The following is a 17,477-nucleotide window of genomic DNA, read 5'->3' as shown; positions in this document are numbered from 1 at the left end:
TAAAAATTGCCCAAGGACAAACCATCTGTTTTGGTGTCTAAATTTTATTTTTGTGTGGGGGGGAAAAAAAAAAGATACAGGTGGTAACTGCTGTAGTGGTCAGTTTTAGACAGGTAGAAAAGGAACAGTCCTACGCCCGTTCAGGAACAATAAAATGAACAAAAAACAAGAAATAAAAAAGGAATTTGGCTCATTCAGTGTAAAAAAAAGACTGAAATCCCAGTGGAATCACAATATAAAAGCTCTTTGCTGTGTTTATTCCTTCGACCAATCAGTCTCTGATGTCTCGTTGGTCTTGGGGCGACCCGATGGCTGATGAAGCCTCCTTTGGCAGATCCAGTGTTTCGTTCTGAGGTAGAAAACTTGTCTTTCCCTCCACGGCTACAACCCGGCAATGGTCCTGAAGGAAGGAACCAAGACGGCGTGACAGCCGTGCTTCTCCAGGTTTCTCGCGATCCTGAACATCTTGCCGCAGGTGCTGCAGCTGTAGGGCTTCTCTCCAGTGTGGAAGCGCACATGCGCCTTCAGGTTTTCCCTCAGACGGAAGCTTTTGCCGCACTTGGGGCACATGTACGGCCTCTCGCCGGTGTGGAAGCGCCTGTGGCGCCGGAGGCTCTTCCTCAGAGCGAACGTCTTTGAGCACGCCGGACACGAGTACGGCTTCTCCCCGGAGTGGAAGCGCTGGTGCCGCCGCAGGATCTTCCTCCGCGTGAAGGTCTTGTGGCAGGTGCTGCAGACGTACCCCTCCCGGGTGTGGGCGACCACCTTCTTTAGCCTCCACGTGCCGTTTCCACAGGGGCTGAAGCAGCAGATGCGATGGCCGGTGTGAAGACCTTGGTGGTGACGCAGGTCTTTCAGCGGATGCAGACCGTTGCGGCTTTTAGAGTTCTGACCCCTCGCGTCGCCATCCTGAAACTTCCTCTCGGACTCGGGCACCGTCAGCATGTCCACCAGGTGGACCCTGCAGGGACGCGTCGACTGTTGCTCTGGAGAGGCCAGTTTCAGCTTCATGTGCAGGTCATTGTTCTCCTTTGGTGTGTGGACCCGTTCCCAAACCCCAACCTCGGCGGGTGTCAGGGAGCCATCAGAGGGGGACAGGCTGTAGGCGGAGCCCCCGGTGGTGCTGATGCAGGCCTGCTGGGCCTCAGCTTTGACGGGCTTCTCCGAAACATCAGGCTTTGCTGGCGGAGGCTCTGGCCCGAGGTTCAAGGGACAAACAAACTTGACTTTCTGTGGAGAAATAGCGTCGAGTCTATCCAGTAGGACTATTAGAGGCTTGCTCTTAGCCAGAGAACTTTGTGCAGATCCATTTTGTAAGGTCTCATCCCACGTACCTTAAGAGAAGAGAGGGAGAAGTTCCAATATAGCGGTGCCAGAACATCACAGCGCCCCCCAGTGGCGAGCCGCCATATAACCGCCTCCTCCGTGAAATGTAAAACATTTAAACAATATTTTGGCCCCATGTTTGAGCGTCGTCCTTACCGTCCAAAACAGACTCTGTTCCTGCTTTTCCATCAGCTGGACAGTCTGCTTCACACAAACGCGACTGCCCCACATCTGCAGTCCGCACCACAATCTGACAAGAGGAAGAAAACGTAGCAAAGTGCAAAGCGACACGTTGTTGCCCGGCAGTCAAATCTGCCACTCTTGCGCCGCCTCCCCGGAAATTCACACCGACCTGTTGCTTCCGAGCCGGACCGACTTGGCTGCGATGCGCTGCCGCCCCCTGCTGCTGCTCCCTGCGATCCTTCAAACCATCCTCGTCTAACGGGGGGACCAGGACACCTGCGGGAAGTAGGGGGAGGATTTAAATGGTCACGCATTCCTCAACTCTTCTCTGGAACGAATGCAAACGAACCAACGCTCGTGCAAGAAGGCAAACGTGACAGCGCCAGAGGGTGTTGGACACGAAAAAAATCCAGCCTGCCCGAATCTGTCCCCGCACAACTCGGGAGGAAAACAGGAAGTGCCAACATACCGCAAGTGTCTTGCGGGTCCACTTGGACCCCGACGCTGCGTTTTGTGCCTTCAGTCGACAAACTGTTGGTGACCACGAAGGTTTCCTCCCCGTCCGCGCACCGGGTCCCGTCCGGACCGCGCGCAGTCGCTCGGAACCTTCCCTCGAACAGTTTGATCAACTCGACCGTGGCCGCTTTGACCAGCGACCCCAGAACCGCCTCCACTTGCGCTTGCAGGTTTACGACGTCCGCCGACATCTTTTGGCTGCTTTCGCGTCTGCCCGCGTTTGTTTGAACCGGTAGATAAATCGTGGCGGAATATTAGCAAATCTATTTATTTACCATTTGCAGCCACATGGTTTGCAAAAGAAGAAAGGGGCGTGTACTAGCGCTGCGCATGCGCACAACCCCCAATGGTTTATAAATGACGTCTCCTGTGGGGGCGTGGCTAAACTCACCGACATTTGGAGGAATCACTTTAAACGTTCTTTACTCAAATTAATAACTCACTTTATTAACAAAGACGCACGGAGGCTTTGCCCTGTTCCTGTCCAAGCTGTCATTTATTTAAGACTTTACAGTAATTTTAATCTCTCTTGTTACAAAAATAGAATATGGCTGGTGTCATTTCATCACTGTAGAAAACATCCATATGATGTACAGCACTTTCAGTGCACGTAAGACCGGTCAGAAAAGGCTGCGAGCACCCTCAGATCTGGGTTCAGCTGGTTCTCTATGGGGGGGCCAAACAGGAAAATATGTGAGACAAATGGAACATATTCAAAGTGCAAAAGACTCTGCAGATGATCTCAGACGTGTTGTATTCAACACTGAAGCCCATTGCGTGCTCAGCGGTAGTGGTTGGAAGAGTTGTGAAAGGGCCGATAGAGGTGTGTGTGTGTGTGTGTGTGTGAGAGAGAGAGAGTGTGTGTGTGTGTGTGTGAGTGTGTGTGTCACAGGAAGTATGTCCCATGGAGCCTTGGTTACAATTCAGCTGTGAGGGATGAATTAGTGATGTGGTGAGATGATGTGATCAAAATGGACTCAAGTTCAAAATAAGAACGAGATACAAAAGAGGATAAATTGAGTTAAAGATGTTGACTCTAGATTACATTGGTCAGATTAATGTAATAAGTATGACGTAATGGTTTAATAATCATCGTCATCATCGTCATCATCGTCGTCGTCGTCGTCATCGTCGTCATCATCGTCGTCGTCATCGTCGTCGTCGTCATCATCATCGTCATCGTCGTCGTCGTCATCATCATCATCATCGTCGTCGTCATCATCATCGTCGTCATCATCTTCATCGTCGTCATGATCAGGGTCGATTTCACCTGACAGAACATCCTCGATCCAGTCTTCCAGCTCTTCGGCTGACGGCAAATCGTCATCGTCGAGCTTCATCCAGACGCTGTCGGCCTGCAGCGCACAAAAAAATAGGCTGAAACATCTCTGACCGAAGGGAGCAAACCGGTCCCCTCGGGGCGCCTGAAAGCACCATGGACCCCCCCCCGCCCCACCCTGCCCATGCATCCTTACAAACCCCACAAACACTCACATCGTCGGCTTTGACGACGCCGATCTGCGGGGAGGACAGGTCGATTCCGAAAGTGTTCTCCCAGTGAGGCAGAAGCTGCAGGAGACGAGATCAAGGCTGCTGCCATCAACCAGCATCAAAACCAGACGACGAGCAGCATTTTCACATCAAGACTGCGCTGAATTCTCACCAGAGGGAAGTCGTCCGGGTCGATCCAGACGATGCTCAGGTTGGGGTTGTCCGTGTTATCTTCTGCCACTTGCTTCAGGATGTCGAGGAACTCGAAACCATCTGAGGAGAATTGATGACGACGGTAAAAAAAAAAAGCTAAAGGGCCACGACGGGATTATGTTTGACGTCACATCAGGTCATCTAAAACACTCCTGGATCGCGGCCGCCACGCGGATCTCCGCTGTCGTTTTTGGATCTTTTACCTGGGTCGGATTCCTCTGCGAAAGCGATGATGTGTTCGCCGTTGATGTCGTCGTCCTGTGGACGAGATAAAAGCCGTGTCAGTGGAGCATCTGAACCGCGTCCCTACACAGTTGTGGCGTCCCTCTCTGAGTTCTTACCCAGATTTCGTACATGTTGTGGGGTTGCAGCTTCCTCAGGGTCGGCCTCGAAAAGCACAGAGGGGCGTTAATCCGAGGCCATCGGAGGAAAGAGAGGACTCTAGCATTAATACCTGTCGTTGTCTTCAATGAACTTGACCAGCTCCTCCTCAGTGTAAGGTTTTCCTGGGATGAGGACTGGATCATCCATGAAGGGCTCGTAAAAGTCCACCTCATTGAGCTTCAACTCCAGAGCTTTGGCCACCTGTAATACACCATTAATGTTCTGTGGGTAAAGGTCATCTTAATTCCTGGGACTTACTTGATACCTATTTGCTGCTGACCAAATTCAGTGTTCGGTTTCCCGCCATGGAAAATGTTAAATTCAATGATTTGATCCTGGAGTTCCTCGAGGCTTTATTGTCAAACCGTTTTTGCTATTTTATTCAAAATTAATGGCAACATTTGCACCCGATCTCTCCGTATCTGTAATATTATGATGCCTTTCACTCACCTTGGAATTGAAGGTTGCGTAGAACTTAATGTGAGGGTGGAACTCTTCAGCAGCATCAGCAAAAGCCTCAAAATCTGAAATTTAAAGAAAGCGAATCGGTTTCAGGTTGAGCCACTTCTCAATTTCAACCTGATCTTTGTAGCATGTGGCTGATATGCAGGTTATTAACTGGTGTTGGAATACAATCACGCCATCACAGTCCAGATTCTTACGTTCCGACTTGTGACTCTTAAAGTAGCCCACCAATTTGATGTCCTCGTCAATGTTTTCGAAGCCTTTCAGTTCTCTACTGTTGTCAATGATTTCCACGGGGTCCTCCAGAGCCTGAGTGGAAGAAAGACCAGAGAGGCACGTTCAGGTTGTCCAGGGCAGCAAGTGATCAAGTAAAAGCAACTTTTTAAACAATCTAAAAGGAGTCAGGCTATTAACTGAGAGACTATATCCTCACGAACATCATAGAGGAACTCCACAAGAGTGTCTGCTGCAAATTCGCCATCATATTCTATGATTTCGTCATCCGTGAAGATGTAGACGCTGTCGGACTCCTCAAGACCTGCGCGGGAAGGGAGGTTTAAGGTGTTGGGCTCAGGCTGGGGCGCAGAACGCCCATAAAACATGCAAATAAATACATTCAGTTCAATCTATTTACCTAATTTCTTTGCAACGACCTTGTCGAGCTTTGCATCAAGAAGGCCGAAACCAATATCCTCGTCATCGAACTCTTCCAAGACCTGGGCTGCAAGCTTGAACACAGATGAACAGACGGGTTAATTTCTAGCTTTGATTTGGCTGAAATAGGGGACACGTGCACAGTGAAACCTACATTTGTGCGTATTTACGCCAAAGTCGCCTCATTCAGAGGCTTCATTACCATAAAAGCTGCTGCTCGGAGCGCTGCTTGTGCGCTTTCTAAATCTGTACGAAACCTGAACCTCGCCATGGACAGTTGGCTCCACCAGTAGTGGTGCCACATTTACAGCCTGACAGCATTGAGGAAGTGGCGCACACACACACACACACACACACACACACTGGTGTCGGGTAAACCATTAAGCTTCTGCTTTTACTAACAAATTATTTGTGGAACCAGAAGGTTTTGCAGCATATTGTGCAGATATTTCCTGGTAATTTGACGGCAGTTAGAGGTGGGCGTCGCTCGCGGACAGCAGAAGGTTCAAAAAGGTCCAACTAAATAATGAAATTGCCTGAGCAACATTCACAATTAATCAATCGGTAAACGGTCACCATGTATTCGCCGGTCTGTCCGTCCCTGTTACGATGACACGGACGCGGCATATATTGTAAGTTGTTGTGACCTTTTGCCATTTGGATGCGCTAAAATAATCTTTCAAAGGGCAAATGGATGAAGTGACGAAGACTCGACGCTATCAAAGCAACTAAAATAGGTGTCGTCTGAGTGTCTGTGGCCGATGCAGCTATTAAGCTAGTTTACATCATTGCAACTAAAAAGGTTTAAAACAAACAGAGTTGCTCTGGATTTCATGCGTGTGCAACGAGGAGTCGTCCAGGCTTAGTTGAACGAGCTTCTTCAGTGTCAGGGATGAGGTTTCACTGCACGGCTGCTGCATTTCTTCCCCCCAGACCCAAAACCTGGAACATGATCTGTTCTGATAAACAGAAATGCGTTTAAAATATATATCCTTGTGGGATGGCATAACTAAAAAATATCCTCATCGTGTCGTATTTCAGTCAACCTTGATGCAACCCCCGAAGGGGCGCAGCTCTGGGATGTTGTTATCTGCTGCTAAGAAGAAAAAAAAATCTCCAAATGTACAAAATAATTCAGGCCGCATTCACAGGCAGAAACTCAAGCCCTCAAAAAGCCGCCCGGAGTAAATATAGCAGCAGAAGCCGCACCAGAATAGGGACTATTTTGGCGAGGAGGCAGTGATGCTCTGGCGCTCTGGGATCCGCTGACAAGTACAGTACTGCGAGTGTCACTCATACCACAGAGCTGAGCTGGCACTGCTGGATACAGATACTTGGGAGCTGGACTCCAGCTCTGAGATCAAGGCCCCAGCACTCCCACAGAGGGCAAACTTTAAAACAAAAAATGCCTCCAGTGTAACGTGCAATGATCCTCACTTAAGCGACGAGTTCGGGACATGCATTGGCAGGTTTTGAAGACAGCGTGTTGATGTTAAACGTGTAACCCCGAGGAGCCGCCGACCTCCTTAAAGCTGACGGTTTTCTGCTGGAGGATGATGTAATGTCACTTTTGAGGGTCCGCTGTGACAAGAGGACTGGGGGGGGGGGGGGTGCTGACAGAGGTTTGTGAAGTGCATCGACAGCCACCCCCCTAACCCCTGGCACACAGCCGACCTTCTGAGAGAATAAATTATATCTTTAGTCTTGACAGATCGACCCAGTCCTCCGCTGCAGGTGGTCTGATGACACTCCCCAAGCATGTTGCACTTTTATAGCTTCACTTATCAGCGTCTTTCAGAGTCTTAAATCTGGGTTCTACCTCTGCCGTTCCCTTAAAGGGAGCTTACGTTCACCCTCTAAGCAACACACACTAAAAATGGTCAAATTCAAAGGCTCAGTTTTGCATCAGTCACAGTCTGACTTCACGACTTTAATTTACGATCTATGATCATAATCCCGGAATAGCTGTTCCTGCATGTCATTTAACTTTATTCTGCATACTTAACCCACCTCGAGGGCCAGCTCCTCAATCTCAAACTGTCTCTGGGCGACGCGGCTGGATCCGGGATGGTCGTGGTAGTACACCACCATGACATCATACGACTTCATCACAGCCTTATAGTTCTTTGCGTTGAGGTCGTGGACGCGGTCCTTTCCATCATACTCTGGGTAGTCCAAGGTCTCCTTGGCCAGCGATAGCCCCCCAATAGACAGCAAGACGGCCACAATCGCCCAGGTCCACTTCATGGCTCCTCCCTATGTTAGTTTCTCTAAGTTTAAAAAAATAAATAAACAAAGGGCAAAGAAAAAAAAACTGGTAAAAGTACTGAGAACCCCTTCCAGTCCGCGTCACCCAGAAGAGAGCAGGACCTACTGCTGCATCCACCTTATTAAAAAGCTCCCATGGGCGACTCGCAGTGGGGCATTGGCTGCAGGAGGGGCTGGGCTAAGTTTGACCGAGGTGTGCGTGTGTTAGGTGTCACACATGACAGGGGAGACGAGGGTAGGGTCCACATTTGGTTGCTGGGGCGACAACGTTGTGTATGGTTACATACTTATCAGAATATTACAAACCAAGCAGGTGGGAGGGGGGATGTGGACCAGTTTGCCATTATTCTGTTTCAACAGAAGACAGTGACGAAGCTGCACAGAGTGCACGTATCAGTAGTATAGTGACAAAGAAGGGTGGACTATGTTGTTGTTTAGCTGAGAAAGAGATGCACAATCTATCACAGGCGTCTTAGATTATGAAGCAGTCTTCTCCCATATTAAGTGTAGATGCAGACTTGGATCTGGGCTAAAAATAATGGATGCAGGACAGAGGGGTACATATCTGAGGGGGGGGTAATCGTGTCTCATTTGCTGTTGCTGGCACCGGCACTAAAATGTGGGGATGGGTCGATCAGGGACATGGAAGGAGTGAGAAGAGGGTGCTGCACCTGCTGAGGATCCAGGGCGTAGGTGTCACTTAGCCCTGACTCAAGGAGAAAGTGGAATATGTAATTTAACGGGGGGAGGACGGGGTGTGAGATGCAATTCAGTGGTTTTTTTTAGCCTGACCCATCTGTACATACAGTAAGTGTGCTGTGTTGTTGAGATGGAGCCAAAAAGTGAGTTATGGATGCATGCAAGAACACAACAAAGCACGTAGCTGCACGGCAACTTCCCACACAGATAAAACAATAAAATCTTAAATCATTAAATTCTTACTTTGCATAATTGGTTTTCCCCAATCTTGGGGAGTAACTTGTTTAACAGCTAACATTTAAAATTTTCCATTAATTTGAAACTAAAGCAAACAAGCTCAAAAATATTCCTTTTCCTTAGTTATCGTATCACAGTGCCTCGTTTAAAAGGGATTAACCTTCCCTATATTTACTGGATTGTTTTTAAAAACCATATCTAATCTTTAAAAACTTCCTGTAAGGCTGATAAGAGGGGCGTGGCCAAAACGCGAACCCTCTGTGGGCGGAGATTGCGTGATAAGACGTTTCGTAACGTGCACAATTCATAACATTTATGCAGTAGGACAACAACACCGCGACGTTCACTGGGCCTTGCGGGGAATAAAAACGCAATTACGACGGTAAGACTTCTCAGTGCAAGGCCGTGTTCATCCCTGGTAGTTCGCGTGTTTTATCCAGCAGGTTACCTGGTTACCTGTCTGCGCAATCGGCAATTGTTTATCGGCAAAATGTAACTCGCGTTCGGCGAAAATGTGCAATTTATGCCGTTAACCGCTGGTCGGTGGGGTAGGCAAAACAATGGAGAGCAGAGATAATCGATCACTTCCTGGTTTTTGGCCCCGTTTGTCATTCATTATATCTAACATTTGTATACATACAATACCAATTAATCGTAAATTTAATTGAAACAGGACTCGTAACTTTGATTGACTTTTTTTTGCAGATGGCTTCAGCTCTGGCCAACAGGGCAATAGGAGCCATTGTGGGATCAGCTGTTGCAGATGCAGCAGGTAATTCCTCTGAAGTTTACTCATTTTCTTCTTTTCCTACAGATAAATGCTGATGTATGAAATATCTTAGATCCATTTGACAGGCTTTAATGGCCCCGACACAATCACAAAAGCATATTGGTGTGTTTAAAATTGACTGATTAATGTGGAAGTAATGCAGAAGAAATGTTTGTGCTTCCAAATGTAATTAAATTGACTGAACTCTTGCAGCTCAGCCCATGCACTGGATTTATGACCTCCAGAAGTTGCATGTGATTCTGGCTCAGGATCCCAACCCTGAATTCCGTGCTGAGTCAGCCAACCCTTTCTACAGGAGGCAGACAGGCCAGCAGAGTTGCTATGGAGACCAGGCATTTGTCTTACTGGAGTCTTTATCTGAATGCGGAGGTAAGAGTCATGAGCAGGAGCTGTCTGCTCTGGACTCATCGCACCATGAAAACCATCTAAACTCAGGCTTGTTTTGGGTCGTTTAGGTCTAAATGTGGAGGATCTGACACAGCGGACGCTGAGATTCTTTGGGCCAGGATCAGAATATGACACCCCATTCAACAATCCATACAGAGAGAAAGGAGGCAGGCCAACTCCTTTCTGATATCTTTTTAAAGTTAACTTATTCTGAAATTTAATTACGTGTGTGTTTAAATGTGTTGATAGCAGGGCCGCGTCCTCAGCTGCCCGTCGAGGGGCCGTGGAGACAGGCGAGTTTGAAGAGCTTCCTAAAAAACATCGATGCGGGCAAAGAGGAGACAGGTGAACCTGCGACGAGTCCGTTTCTATTGCCAGATTTCTGAATTCAGTTCAGCACATAAAGTCCCGGTGTCCCGGCAGGATGTGTGGACGATTGTCAGATGGACGGAATCACCAAACTCGCTCCCATTGTGGCTTTTTATGCCGGGAAGCCTGAAATGCTGGAGAAGGTTGAAGATGCGGTGCGCGTCACCCAGAACAATGACGCCTGTGTGGCAGAGACTCTGGCTGCTGCCCGGTCAGTCCCTTTCCTCTGTGTCCTTCTAGTTTGGCGTCCACCTTATTGAATTATTCCCCGATTTTCCAGGTTCCTGGAGCACTTCATACTGAACGGGCCTGATCCAACAGCCCTGGAGTCGGTGCTGGAACAGCTCAGAGACCCAAACAGGAAGCAGCCCCAGGATCTGGATAAAGCTGTGATCGGTATGTGAGGCCCCCCCCCCCCCGGCTCTGGAAGCTCTTCACACCAGAGTCACGGGACTGAGCCATGAGACAAAAGCTTTGTGTTCCGTATAGGACTCACAGAATATTCATCCCACTCTGCTTTAGTTCAGCAAGAACAAATACAGTAAAATATTTTGTGCCTGTTTGTGGGTGCAACAATGTGTTTGCTGTGTTTTCTGACTGTTTCCAGGTCACATTCGTCAGGTTAAGGAGAACTTGTCAAAAACTCCCCAGGAGCTTATCCCTGCTGTTTTCACAAACACCTGAGGTATTCCCAGCTGGAATTTTAATAATTCTAGGATGTAACTTACAAAACAAACAAACAGCAGTTGTAAATACGTGATAAATGAACTAAATTAATTTCGTAACAGTGCAACTTTAACGCAAGTGTTGTATTGAAGTCAGCTTCAGTTACCTTCTGTTATTGGTGTTTTTCCAGGTTTGCCAGGTGCCTTCCAGGCAGCGCTGTATGGAGTCCTGACAGCCCATAATTATGTGGAGGCTGTTAGAGACACCATGAGCTGTGGGGGATGCACCTGTAGCAGAGGCTCCTTCATTGGAGCTTGTCTTGGGGCTCAGGTACATGCTTAATTGAACTTCGGTGCAGCATATTTACTATTTTACAGCAGGTTTACAGTATGTCCCATTGTTTTGATCCTCACAGGTTGGTCTTGAGGGGATTCCAGCTTCATGGACATCCAGAACTCTGCGTTACGAGTCTGTGTTGGAACACGCTAAGAAGATAACCAGACACCACCAATAATTATTCTTCTTGTGTTGACTTAGTAATCGGAACGTGTTTGGGAACAAAATGAACAACTGTGGAGTTTTTACAGAACAGTCGATGAAGGCTATTGTCTAAACAGTTTTGACGGCAGCAGCCAGATGTTTTTTGCCTGTAAAAGTTCCTCATGTCAGTTCATTTCTTCACGAGCTAAAACCATTGAGAATAAATCATCAGAATTTAAAATGCCTTGAGCGTTTTATTTGAGCTCATTAAGTCACAAAACACCATCTTACAACAGTAATTGAACATCCATAGCTTTTTATGTTTCACAGCATCACAGAATATGAAACAATGCATTATATAAAACACAATTACACACATTTTTCTACCGAGTAGTATTTTTTGGTTGTCCTCATCCTGCGCGCACCACTCGTATAAAAATACCTGATGACATTTGTCCCACCACGGCCACCGTAGTCGCTTCTGACGACACAGTTGCGTTAGCGCTCAGCGGTTCAACATGGCTGGTAAAGCAGGCAAACAGAGCCGCTCCGGCTCCGGACTCACGGGCCGAAAAGGAGGCGGCGAGCAGGACGAAGAGGAGCAGCCGCTGCAGGCTGTTTTGGTCGCTGACAGCTTTAACCGGAGGTTTTTCCCGGTAACCAAAGACCAACCCAGGGTAGGGAGCTCGCTAAGCTAACAGTAAAGCTAACTAATGGTCACGCTGTAAACAGTGACGGAATGACAGTGATGAGAGCGATTAAATACGCACAAACCGATGAGCAAACGCCGTTGACTCGCTTTTGCATTTGCCTTGTGTAATGTTCCGTGGTTGTGGTCCGTTTCTGCCAGCAGGAGCTAAACTTATATTAACTTCAACCATCTGTCACTGCTGACAGGCTCTGTTGCCGCTGGGCAACGTTGCCATGATCGACTACACGCTGGAGTTCCTCACTTCCACTGGGGTGCAGGAAACGTTCGTCTTCTGCTGCTGGATGGCCAGTAAAATCAAAGAGCACCTCCTGTAAGGTCCCCCAGCACGCCGCCACCACTGTCGGCGCTGATGAAACGGCTTGACGGCTCTCTTTTTGGCAGGAAGTCCAAGTGGTGTTGCCCATCGTCCCCCAACACGGTTCACATCATCACCTCAGAGATGTACCGGTCCTTAGGAGATGTGCTCCGGGATGTTGACGCCAAGTCTCTTGTGCGTTCCGACTTTGTGCTGGTCTACGGAGACGTGGTATCCAATATCGACATTAGTCAGGCCCTTCAGGATCACAGGTGAGGTAATGTCATTCTCATGTGAACGTTGGCGTTTTAGTTAAACCTTAATCCGCAGGCATCGGCGGAAAGCTGAGAAGAACATTTCGGTGATGACGATGATCTTCAAGGCATCGACGCCGGGTCACAGGTCCCGCTGCGAGGAAGACGACGTCATTGTGGCGTCGGACAGCAAGAGTAAGAGGATTTTACACTACCAGAAGACGCGGGGGTTGAAGAAGTTCCACTTTCCCGTGGTGAGTTTTTAAAATTCCCACCCGTGAGAGTTTCTAGTGCTTGTTGACCGAGCGTCGCTGTTGTTTTGTTTCACAGAATATTTTTCACAGTGCGAGCGATGAATTTGAAATCAGATATGACCTCCTGGACTGTCACATCAGTATCTGCTCCCCACAGGTCAGTTCCTATTCCAGGATCGGGAGACCAGATGATTCCAAATGAATTTCCCAGCATTTTTCCTTGTGTTCCTCAGGTCGCCGAGCTGTTTACAGACAACTTTGATTACCAAACCAGGGATGACTTTGTCAGAGGGATTTTGGTCAACGAAGAGGTGCTTTTCCTTTTAATTAAATTCAGTAATTGTTGCGTCATTTCGCTCACACTGTCATTTATTGCACTTTCAGATTCTGGGCAACCAGATACACGTGCACGTTACCCAAGATGGTTACGGCGCGCGAGTGTCCAACCTTCTCATGTACGACTCGGTGTCGTCGGACATCGTGCGACGGTGGGTCTACCCGGTGACCCCCGAGGCGAACTTCACGGATCAGAAGGGACAGAGCTGCACGTACTCTCGCCACAACGTCTACCGGGGGTCAGGAGTCAGCTTGGGCCACGGCAGCCAGATGGAAGAGAACCTCCTAATCGGCTGCAACACCAGCATCGGCGCTAACTGCAACATTTCTAACAGTGTCATCGGTAACAGTTGCACCATAGGTGAGCGCTGATCCAATATCTGACGGCCAGCTCCAAACGTGGAGGCGCAACAGTCAAGATGATGCTCTTTTAAATTTCAACAGGTGACAATGTAAAGCTGGAACACGCCTACATCTGGAATAATGTTCATATTGACAGGGACGTGGTGATCAGTCAGTCCGTTGTCTGTGACAATGTTGAGGTGAAAGCAGGCGTGCGGCTGAATAAACAGTGTGTCCTGGCGTACAACGTAAGTCAGCTGACTGGGATGCCAGTTAAATGTAATCTCAACTTCCCTCCGTGCTTCTTCCGTCTGGCTCACTCTGCTGTGGTCCCCCTCCGCCAGGTGGTAATCGGACCAAACACGACTCTACCCGAGGGGACGGTCATTTCCATGTACCATCCGGAGGAGGAGGAGGAGGAAGACGAGGACGAGTTCCTGAGCGACGACGCGAAAGTGGGTGACAGCAAAGACCAAGCCAAGCTAAAAGGTGCGTGTTGGGTGTACTCAAGGAACACAGGACTCAAATGTTCCAGGAGTAATGAGGTGTGTGTCCTTCTGGATTCAGTATTCAACCCTGCAGAGGTGGGAGCAGAGGGGAAAGGCTACATCTGGAAGGCCAGCAACCTGGACGATACGGAGGACGAGGAGCTGTCGCAGTGCCTCTGGGGTAGAATGGCAGATTATTCTAAATGAAAATGTTCCCAGGATGCTGCCGACCTCATCAGAACGGCATCGTTGGGTTTGCACCTGTAGGTTTGGTGTTGAAGCCTGACCCCGAGAGCGACAGTGAGGACAGCGAGCCCGATGGCCCCGATGATCTGGTGATTCCCTCGCCTGAGATGGATGACGTCAAAGGTTAGGGCATCAACGTCCCTGCTCTAGTTATGACCATGTTAATCTGTAAAATGTAGTAATATAAATCAGTGAATGGTGAGATTCTGACACTGATGACAACACAGGACCAAAACGTTTCCTGGGAGTTTTTTAGATTTTACAATGGTTGAAAGTAGAGCAGCATCAGCCACCTGGAGTTCAAGATCTCACCTTTGTGAAGCGGCAATACCGCCCCCTGCTGGACAAGTGAAATATGAACGCTGTAAATGCGGAATAGCTTGGCAAACTAATGAAAAAGGAAAGGAGATGAAAAGGAGGAGCTTGCGGTGAATCAATTATTCTTGTTCTTCACGTGTAGTGTTCCAGGTGGAGGTTTTGGGGACCCTGCAGAGAGGGTTGGAGGAAAACATCAGCTTTGACCACCTCGTGCTGGAGATCAACTCCCTCAAGTAAACATGGTTTTTAAAGTTATTCTTTTTTCTAGTCAAACCGATTTTTGTTTTGAATATACAACGCTCTCTTCCTCCAGATATGCTTACAACATCAGTTTGAAGGAGGTGACACAGATTTTGACCAGAGTGGTGCTGGAGTACCCTTTCCAGCAGCGGGGTCCTGAACTGACCCCATACCAGTACGTGGCTCTGCTCCTACCTGTGAGTGTATTCTTTATAAATAAATAAAATCTATATTATTTGACAGGATTGAAGTGAATCCTCACTTTCTGTTTCATTGTGTCTTTCAGTTATTGAAGAAATGGGCGCCGGTGTTTAAGAACTATGTGAAGAGAGCGCAGGACCATCTGGACTGCCTGTCCGCCTTTGAGGAGCACTTCCTGGACCAGGAGAGTCACTGGCCTGCTATGGTCAAGGTCAGGGGCTCTGCCATACACACTGTCCAGGGACAGAACTGACCTCGGTGGTTCAACTCTGGGTTTGTCCGTCCAGGTCCTGAGTGTAATGTACCAGCTGGAGATCTTGGAGGAGGAGATAATCCTGCGCTGGTTCTCACAGGGAGCTTCCACAGACAAGAACAGGAAGCTGCGCAAGAACCAGAAGGTATTTCCCACAGGAGGCGAGCAGGGTTATTCAACTCCTAGATGAGGACGAGGAGGAAGTTCAGTCGGGGGCCGCCGCGTTTTTCTTTCACGCTCTTCGGCTTTTGCTGTCGTGTGGGATCCCTCGCTGCTCGTTAATTTTTAAATCGCTCTCAACAGCTTCAGGAGTTCATCCAGTGGTTGGAGCAGCCCGGGGTGTCTTCAGACGAGGACGGGGAATGAAGATGAGCGCCGATGACATGACAAAGATGTCCACCGTAATGTCCTGTTAATAAATCCAGAGATCCAGACAGTTGGGTTCACTCTTCTATACCAGCATTATCCATCAGTTTAGCCAAGTTTAAGCATATTTATCAAAAGGAAAAAGAACGAGCCGTAGACCAGAGTCGATTTCACTTTATTAACGGCACAAAATGTTGCTCAACTTCAAGTGGCAGCAGTAAAAGAGAGCGTCATCCAAGAGGTAGAAAACGATCTGTTAGAGCCCAAAACCTGGATATCAACACAAATCAATGAAAAGCACACATGCAGCATTTAATTCACGTTATTTCGGTGAAGATCAGGACCATAAATTACAGCAGAAACAGACCTCCTGAGCCCGTTTTCACCCAAAAAGCATCAAAAAAACCGATTCATAAATGCCAGGTTCATTCTTTGTTTTTAAATCAACCTTTTTATCTTTTCTGATGTAAAATTTAGGTATATGAACATTATTTTTGAATAAACCTTTCCGGAGTGTTTGAAAAAGGCACATCTGCCCACCGAAACACATTTTTGGGCCACTATACCTGCAGAATCCACGTGTTCAGGCCTACTCTGACCTCTCGCCCTCTTTTCCGAACACTTTGTAAAGCACGCCGGCGACAAGTGAAGCGCCCGTGATGCCGCTGACGGCAGTCAGCATCTTCCACATGCTGGCTGACCTTTCGTGCCTGTCCAAAAAGCTCCTGTGGTCGCCGGATACCAGCACAAACTTGCGACCATCCTTGGGGGCCTGCAGCCTCATGGTCCGCCCTCCTTCCAGCACCACCTCGCCAAAACCCGTCAGCGTGCTCCCCACCAGTAGGAGCTCCTCGCTCTCCACCTTGGACACAGGCTTTTCCCCGCTGAGGCCCTGCACCACCAGATCCACCAAACCCTCCTCGGCTCGCCGGACTTTGAAGTGAACCCTTTCCAGGTAGCTGCCGCAAGCTTCCAGAGGGTTTTGGACCTTGACAAATATGTCAGTGAAGTAAGCTCCAGGGCTGACCAGACTGAAAGGCACCGTGTTTTTGTTCTCCTTTTTGTTCCTAGTCTGAGAGATCCTAAAAAATAAAAACAATGACACTTATTTCGACAATTCCGAAGATTGAAAAAGACGTTTTTGACTGATCTCCACCATGTCTGGGTGAGGGAGTTCCAGCACTTCCAGTGCTCCTCTACTGTCGTCTTCTGAATCACACCGAACAACCGTGGGACAAACTGGCTGGACAGAGGCTCCCCGTCGGCCTGGACCAGACCTTCAGGAACCAATAACAATAACAGGAGCCTTTAAAAACCCCTTAAATTGGATGAACTCTATTCAGCATTTAAGACATGCATGAATTCATGTTTACCTTCTACAGCAACGTACTGAAATCGCTTGTGAGGAGTTGCTTGGAGGACCTGAACCAGCTGCTGATCAGGCCTGAAAACAGGAATTTCCTGGAGAAGAAGTTAGATTTAAACAGTCACATCCCCACACATGCCTTAGTATTAAATTAGGGCTCGTTCAAGATTATGCTTGCCTTCAACTTTATCAGCTCCTCTTTCTTTTTTTGGTACAAATTATAGAAAAGTGCGGAAAAGGCAAAACTGGAGCCGGCCACAAATAAAACCACCGTATTGATCGATTCACTCATTTCTGAAAGACGCAAAAAGGACAAACAGTCCAGTCACACTCAACTAACATCAAAGTCACAAATATACGTCTCTGATCACGTCCGTCATGTGTTTTGGGGAGGAAATGTGATAAAAACCAACCTGTTGTTTTTGTAAAAATCCCTTTACATGTAGAAAACGAAAACAAAACCGAGGAGCGTCTTTTCTTTTATTTTTATTTCCGCATTAGTGACTGTTACGTCATCGCTCATCAGCCAATAGAAACTTTTGATTTTTAAAATCCCTTTTTGGCCAACAGGTGGCAGTGTTGTTGTAGTTTAATATGGAAACACCGCGTCATTTGAAGTCAAAGTCTTTTCTCTGAAGGTTAAGATTATTTTAGTATTTTAATCTTACTCAAAGTAGT

General features: G+C 47.9%; 5 protein-coding genes across 6 annotated transcripts; 2 read left to right on the top strand and 3 right to left on the bottom strand.

The window, feature by feature from the left end:
- Positions 1 to 26: 26 nt before the first annotated feature.
- Positions 27 to 2,347, bottom strand: LOC101062511 (zinc finger protein with KRAB and SCAN domains 7). Its single transcript, XM_003977725.3, has 4 exons — positions 1,979 to 2,347; positions 1,679 to 1,785; positions 1,483 to 1,576; positions 27 to 1,334 (listed from the first exon to the last, which is right to left on the bottom strand). The coding sequence occupies exons 1-4, from the start codon at positions 2,214 to 2,216 to the stop codon at positions 382 to 384; spliced, it is 1,392 nt and encodes a 463-aa protein (XP_003977774.1). The 5' UTR covers positions 2,217 to 2,347; the 3' UTR covers positions 27 to 381.
- A 151-nt stretch (positions 2,348 to 2,498) lies between these two features.
- On the bottom strand, positions 2,499 to 7,659 carry casq1a (calsequestrin 1a). The gene is made up of 11 exons (XM_003977707.3): positions 7,243 to 7,659; positions 5,213 to 5,306; positions 5,016 to 5,116; positions 4,776 to 4,887; positions 4,564 to 4,637; positions 4,184 to 4,314; positions 4,071 to 4,116; positions 3,933 to 3,987; positions 3,689 to 3,789; positions 3,520 to 3,594; positions 2,499 to 3,380 (listed from the first exon to the last, which is right to left on the bottom strand). Exons 1-11 carry the CDS (start codon positions 7,477 to 7,479, stop codon positions 3,108 to 3,110), a joined length of 1,299 nt encoding a protein of 432 aa, XP_003977756.2. The 5' UTR covers positions 7,480 to 7,659; the 3' UTR covers positions 2,499 to 3,107.
- A 1,015-nt stretch (positions 7,660 to 8,674) lies between these two features.
- Positions 8,675 to 11,369, top strand: selenoj (selenoprotein J). Of its 2 annotated transcripts, none has more exons than XM_003977708.3 (10): positions 8,675 to 8,818; positions 9,142 to 9,208; positions 9,419 to 9,595; positions 9,682 to 9,780; positions 9,866 to 9,958; positions 10,037 to 10,193; positions 10,263 to 10,378; positions 10,590 to 10,667; positions 10,839 to 10,978; positions 11,064 to 11,369. In XM_003977708.3, the coding sequence occupies exons 2-10, from the start codon at positions 9,142 to 9,144 to the stop codon at positions 11,160 to 11,162; spliced, it is 1,026 nt and encodes a 341-aa protein (XP_003977757.2). In that variant the 5' UTR covers positions 8,675 to 8,818; the 3' UTR covers positions 11,163 to 11,369. The 2 variants fall into 2 exon arrangements, with proteins under 2 accessions (XP_003977757.2, XP_029687032.1); XM_029831172.1 differs by having other exon boundaries at positions 9,863 to 9,958.
- Positions 11,370 to 11,593: 224 nt separating this feature from the next.
- eif2b5 (eukaryotic translation initiation factor 2B, subunit 5 epsilon) lies at positions 11,594 to 15,503 on the top strand. The gene is made up of 16 exons (XM_003977726.3): positions 11,594 to 11,805; positions 12,026 to 12,150; positions 12,222 to 12,407; positions 12,466 to 12,643; positions 12,720 to 12,800; positions 12,877 to 12,954; positions 13,028 to 13,340; positions 13,424 to 13,569; positions 13,666 to 13,810; positions 13,889 to 13,990; positions 14,077 to 14,178; positions 14,516 to 14,606; positions 14,687 to 14,810; positions 14,900 to 15,025; positions 15,102 to 15,212; positions 15,371 to 15,503. Exons 1-16 carry the CDS (start codon positions 11,647 to 11,649, stop codon positions 15,431 to 15,433), a joined length of 2,130 nt encoding a protein of 709 aa, XP_003977775.2. The 5' UTR covers positions 11,594 to 11,646; the 3' UTR covers positions 15,434 to 15,503.
- Positions 15,504 to 15,592: 89 nt separating this feature from the next.
- On the bottom strand, positions 15,593 to 17,342 carry mul3 (mitochondrial E3 ubiquitin protein ligase 3). Its single transcript, XM_003977727.3, has 5 exons — positions 17,213 to 17,342; positions 16,978 to 17,093; positions 16,807 to 16,894; positions 16,590 to 16,710; positions 15,593 to 16,515 (listed from the first exon to the last, which is right to left on the bottom strand). Exons 2-5 carry the CDS (start codon positions 17,089 to 17,091, stop codon positions 16,023 to 16,025), a joined length of 816 nt encoding a protein of 271 aa, XP_003977776.1. The 5' UTR covers positions 17,092 to 17,093; positions 17,213 to 17,342; the 3' UTR covers positions 15,593 to 16,022.
- Between the last annotated feature and the right edge of the window lie 135 nt (positions 17,343 to 17,477).

The sequence above is a fragment of the Takifugu rubripes genome, chromosome 22 (genome assembly GCF_901000725.2).
Source record: "Takifugu rubripes chromosome 22, fTakRub1.2, whole genome shotgun sequence".
NCBI lineage: Eukaryota > Metazoa > Chordata > Actinopteri > Tetraodontiformes > Tetraodontidae > Takifugu > Takifugu rubripes.
The sequence above is the reverse complement of the archived record's forward strand: the minus strand, read 5'-3'. Positions and strand labels throughout refer to the sequence as shown.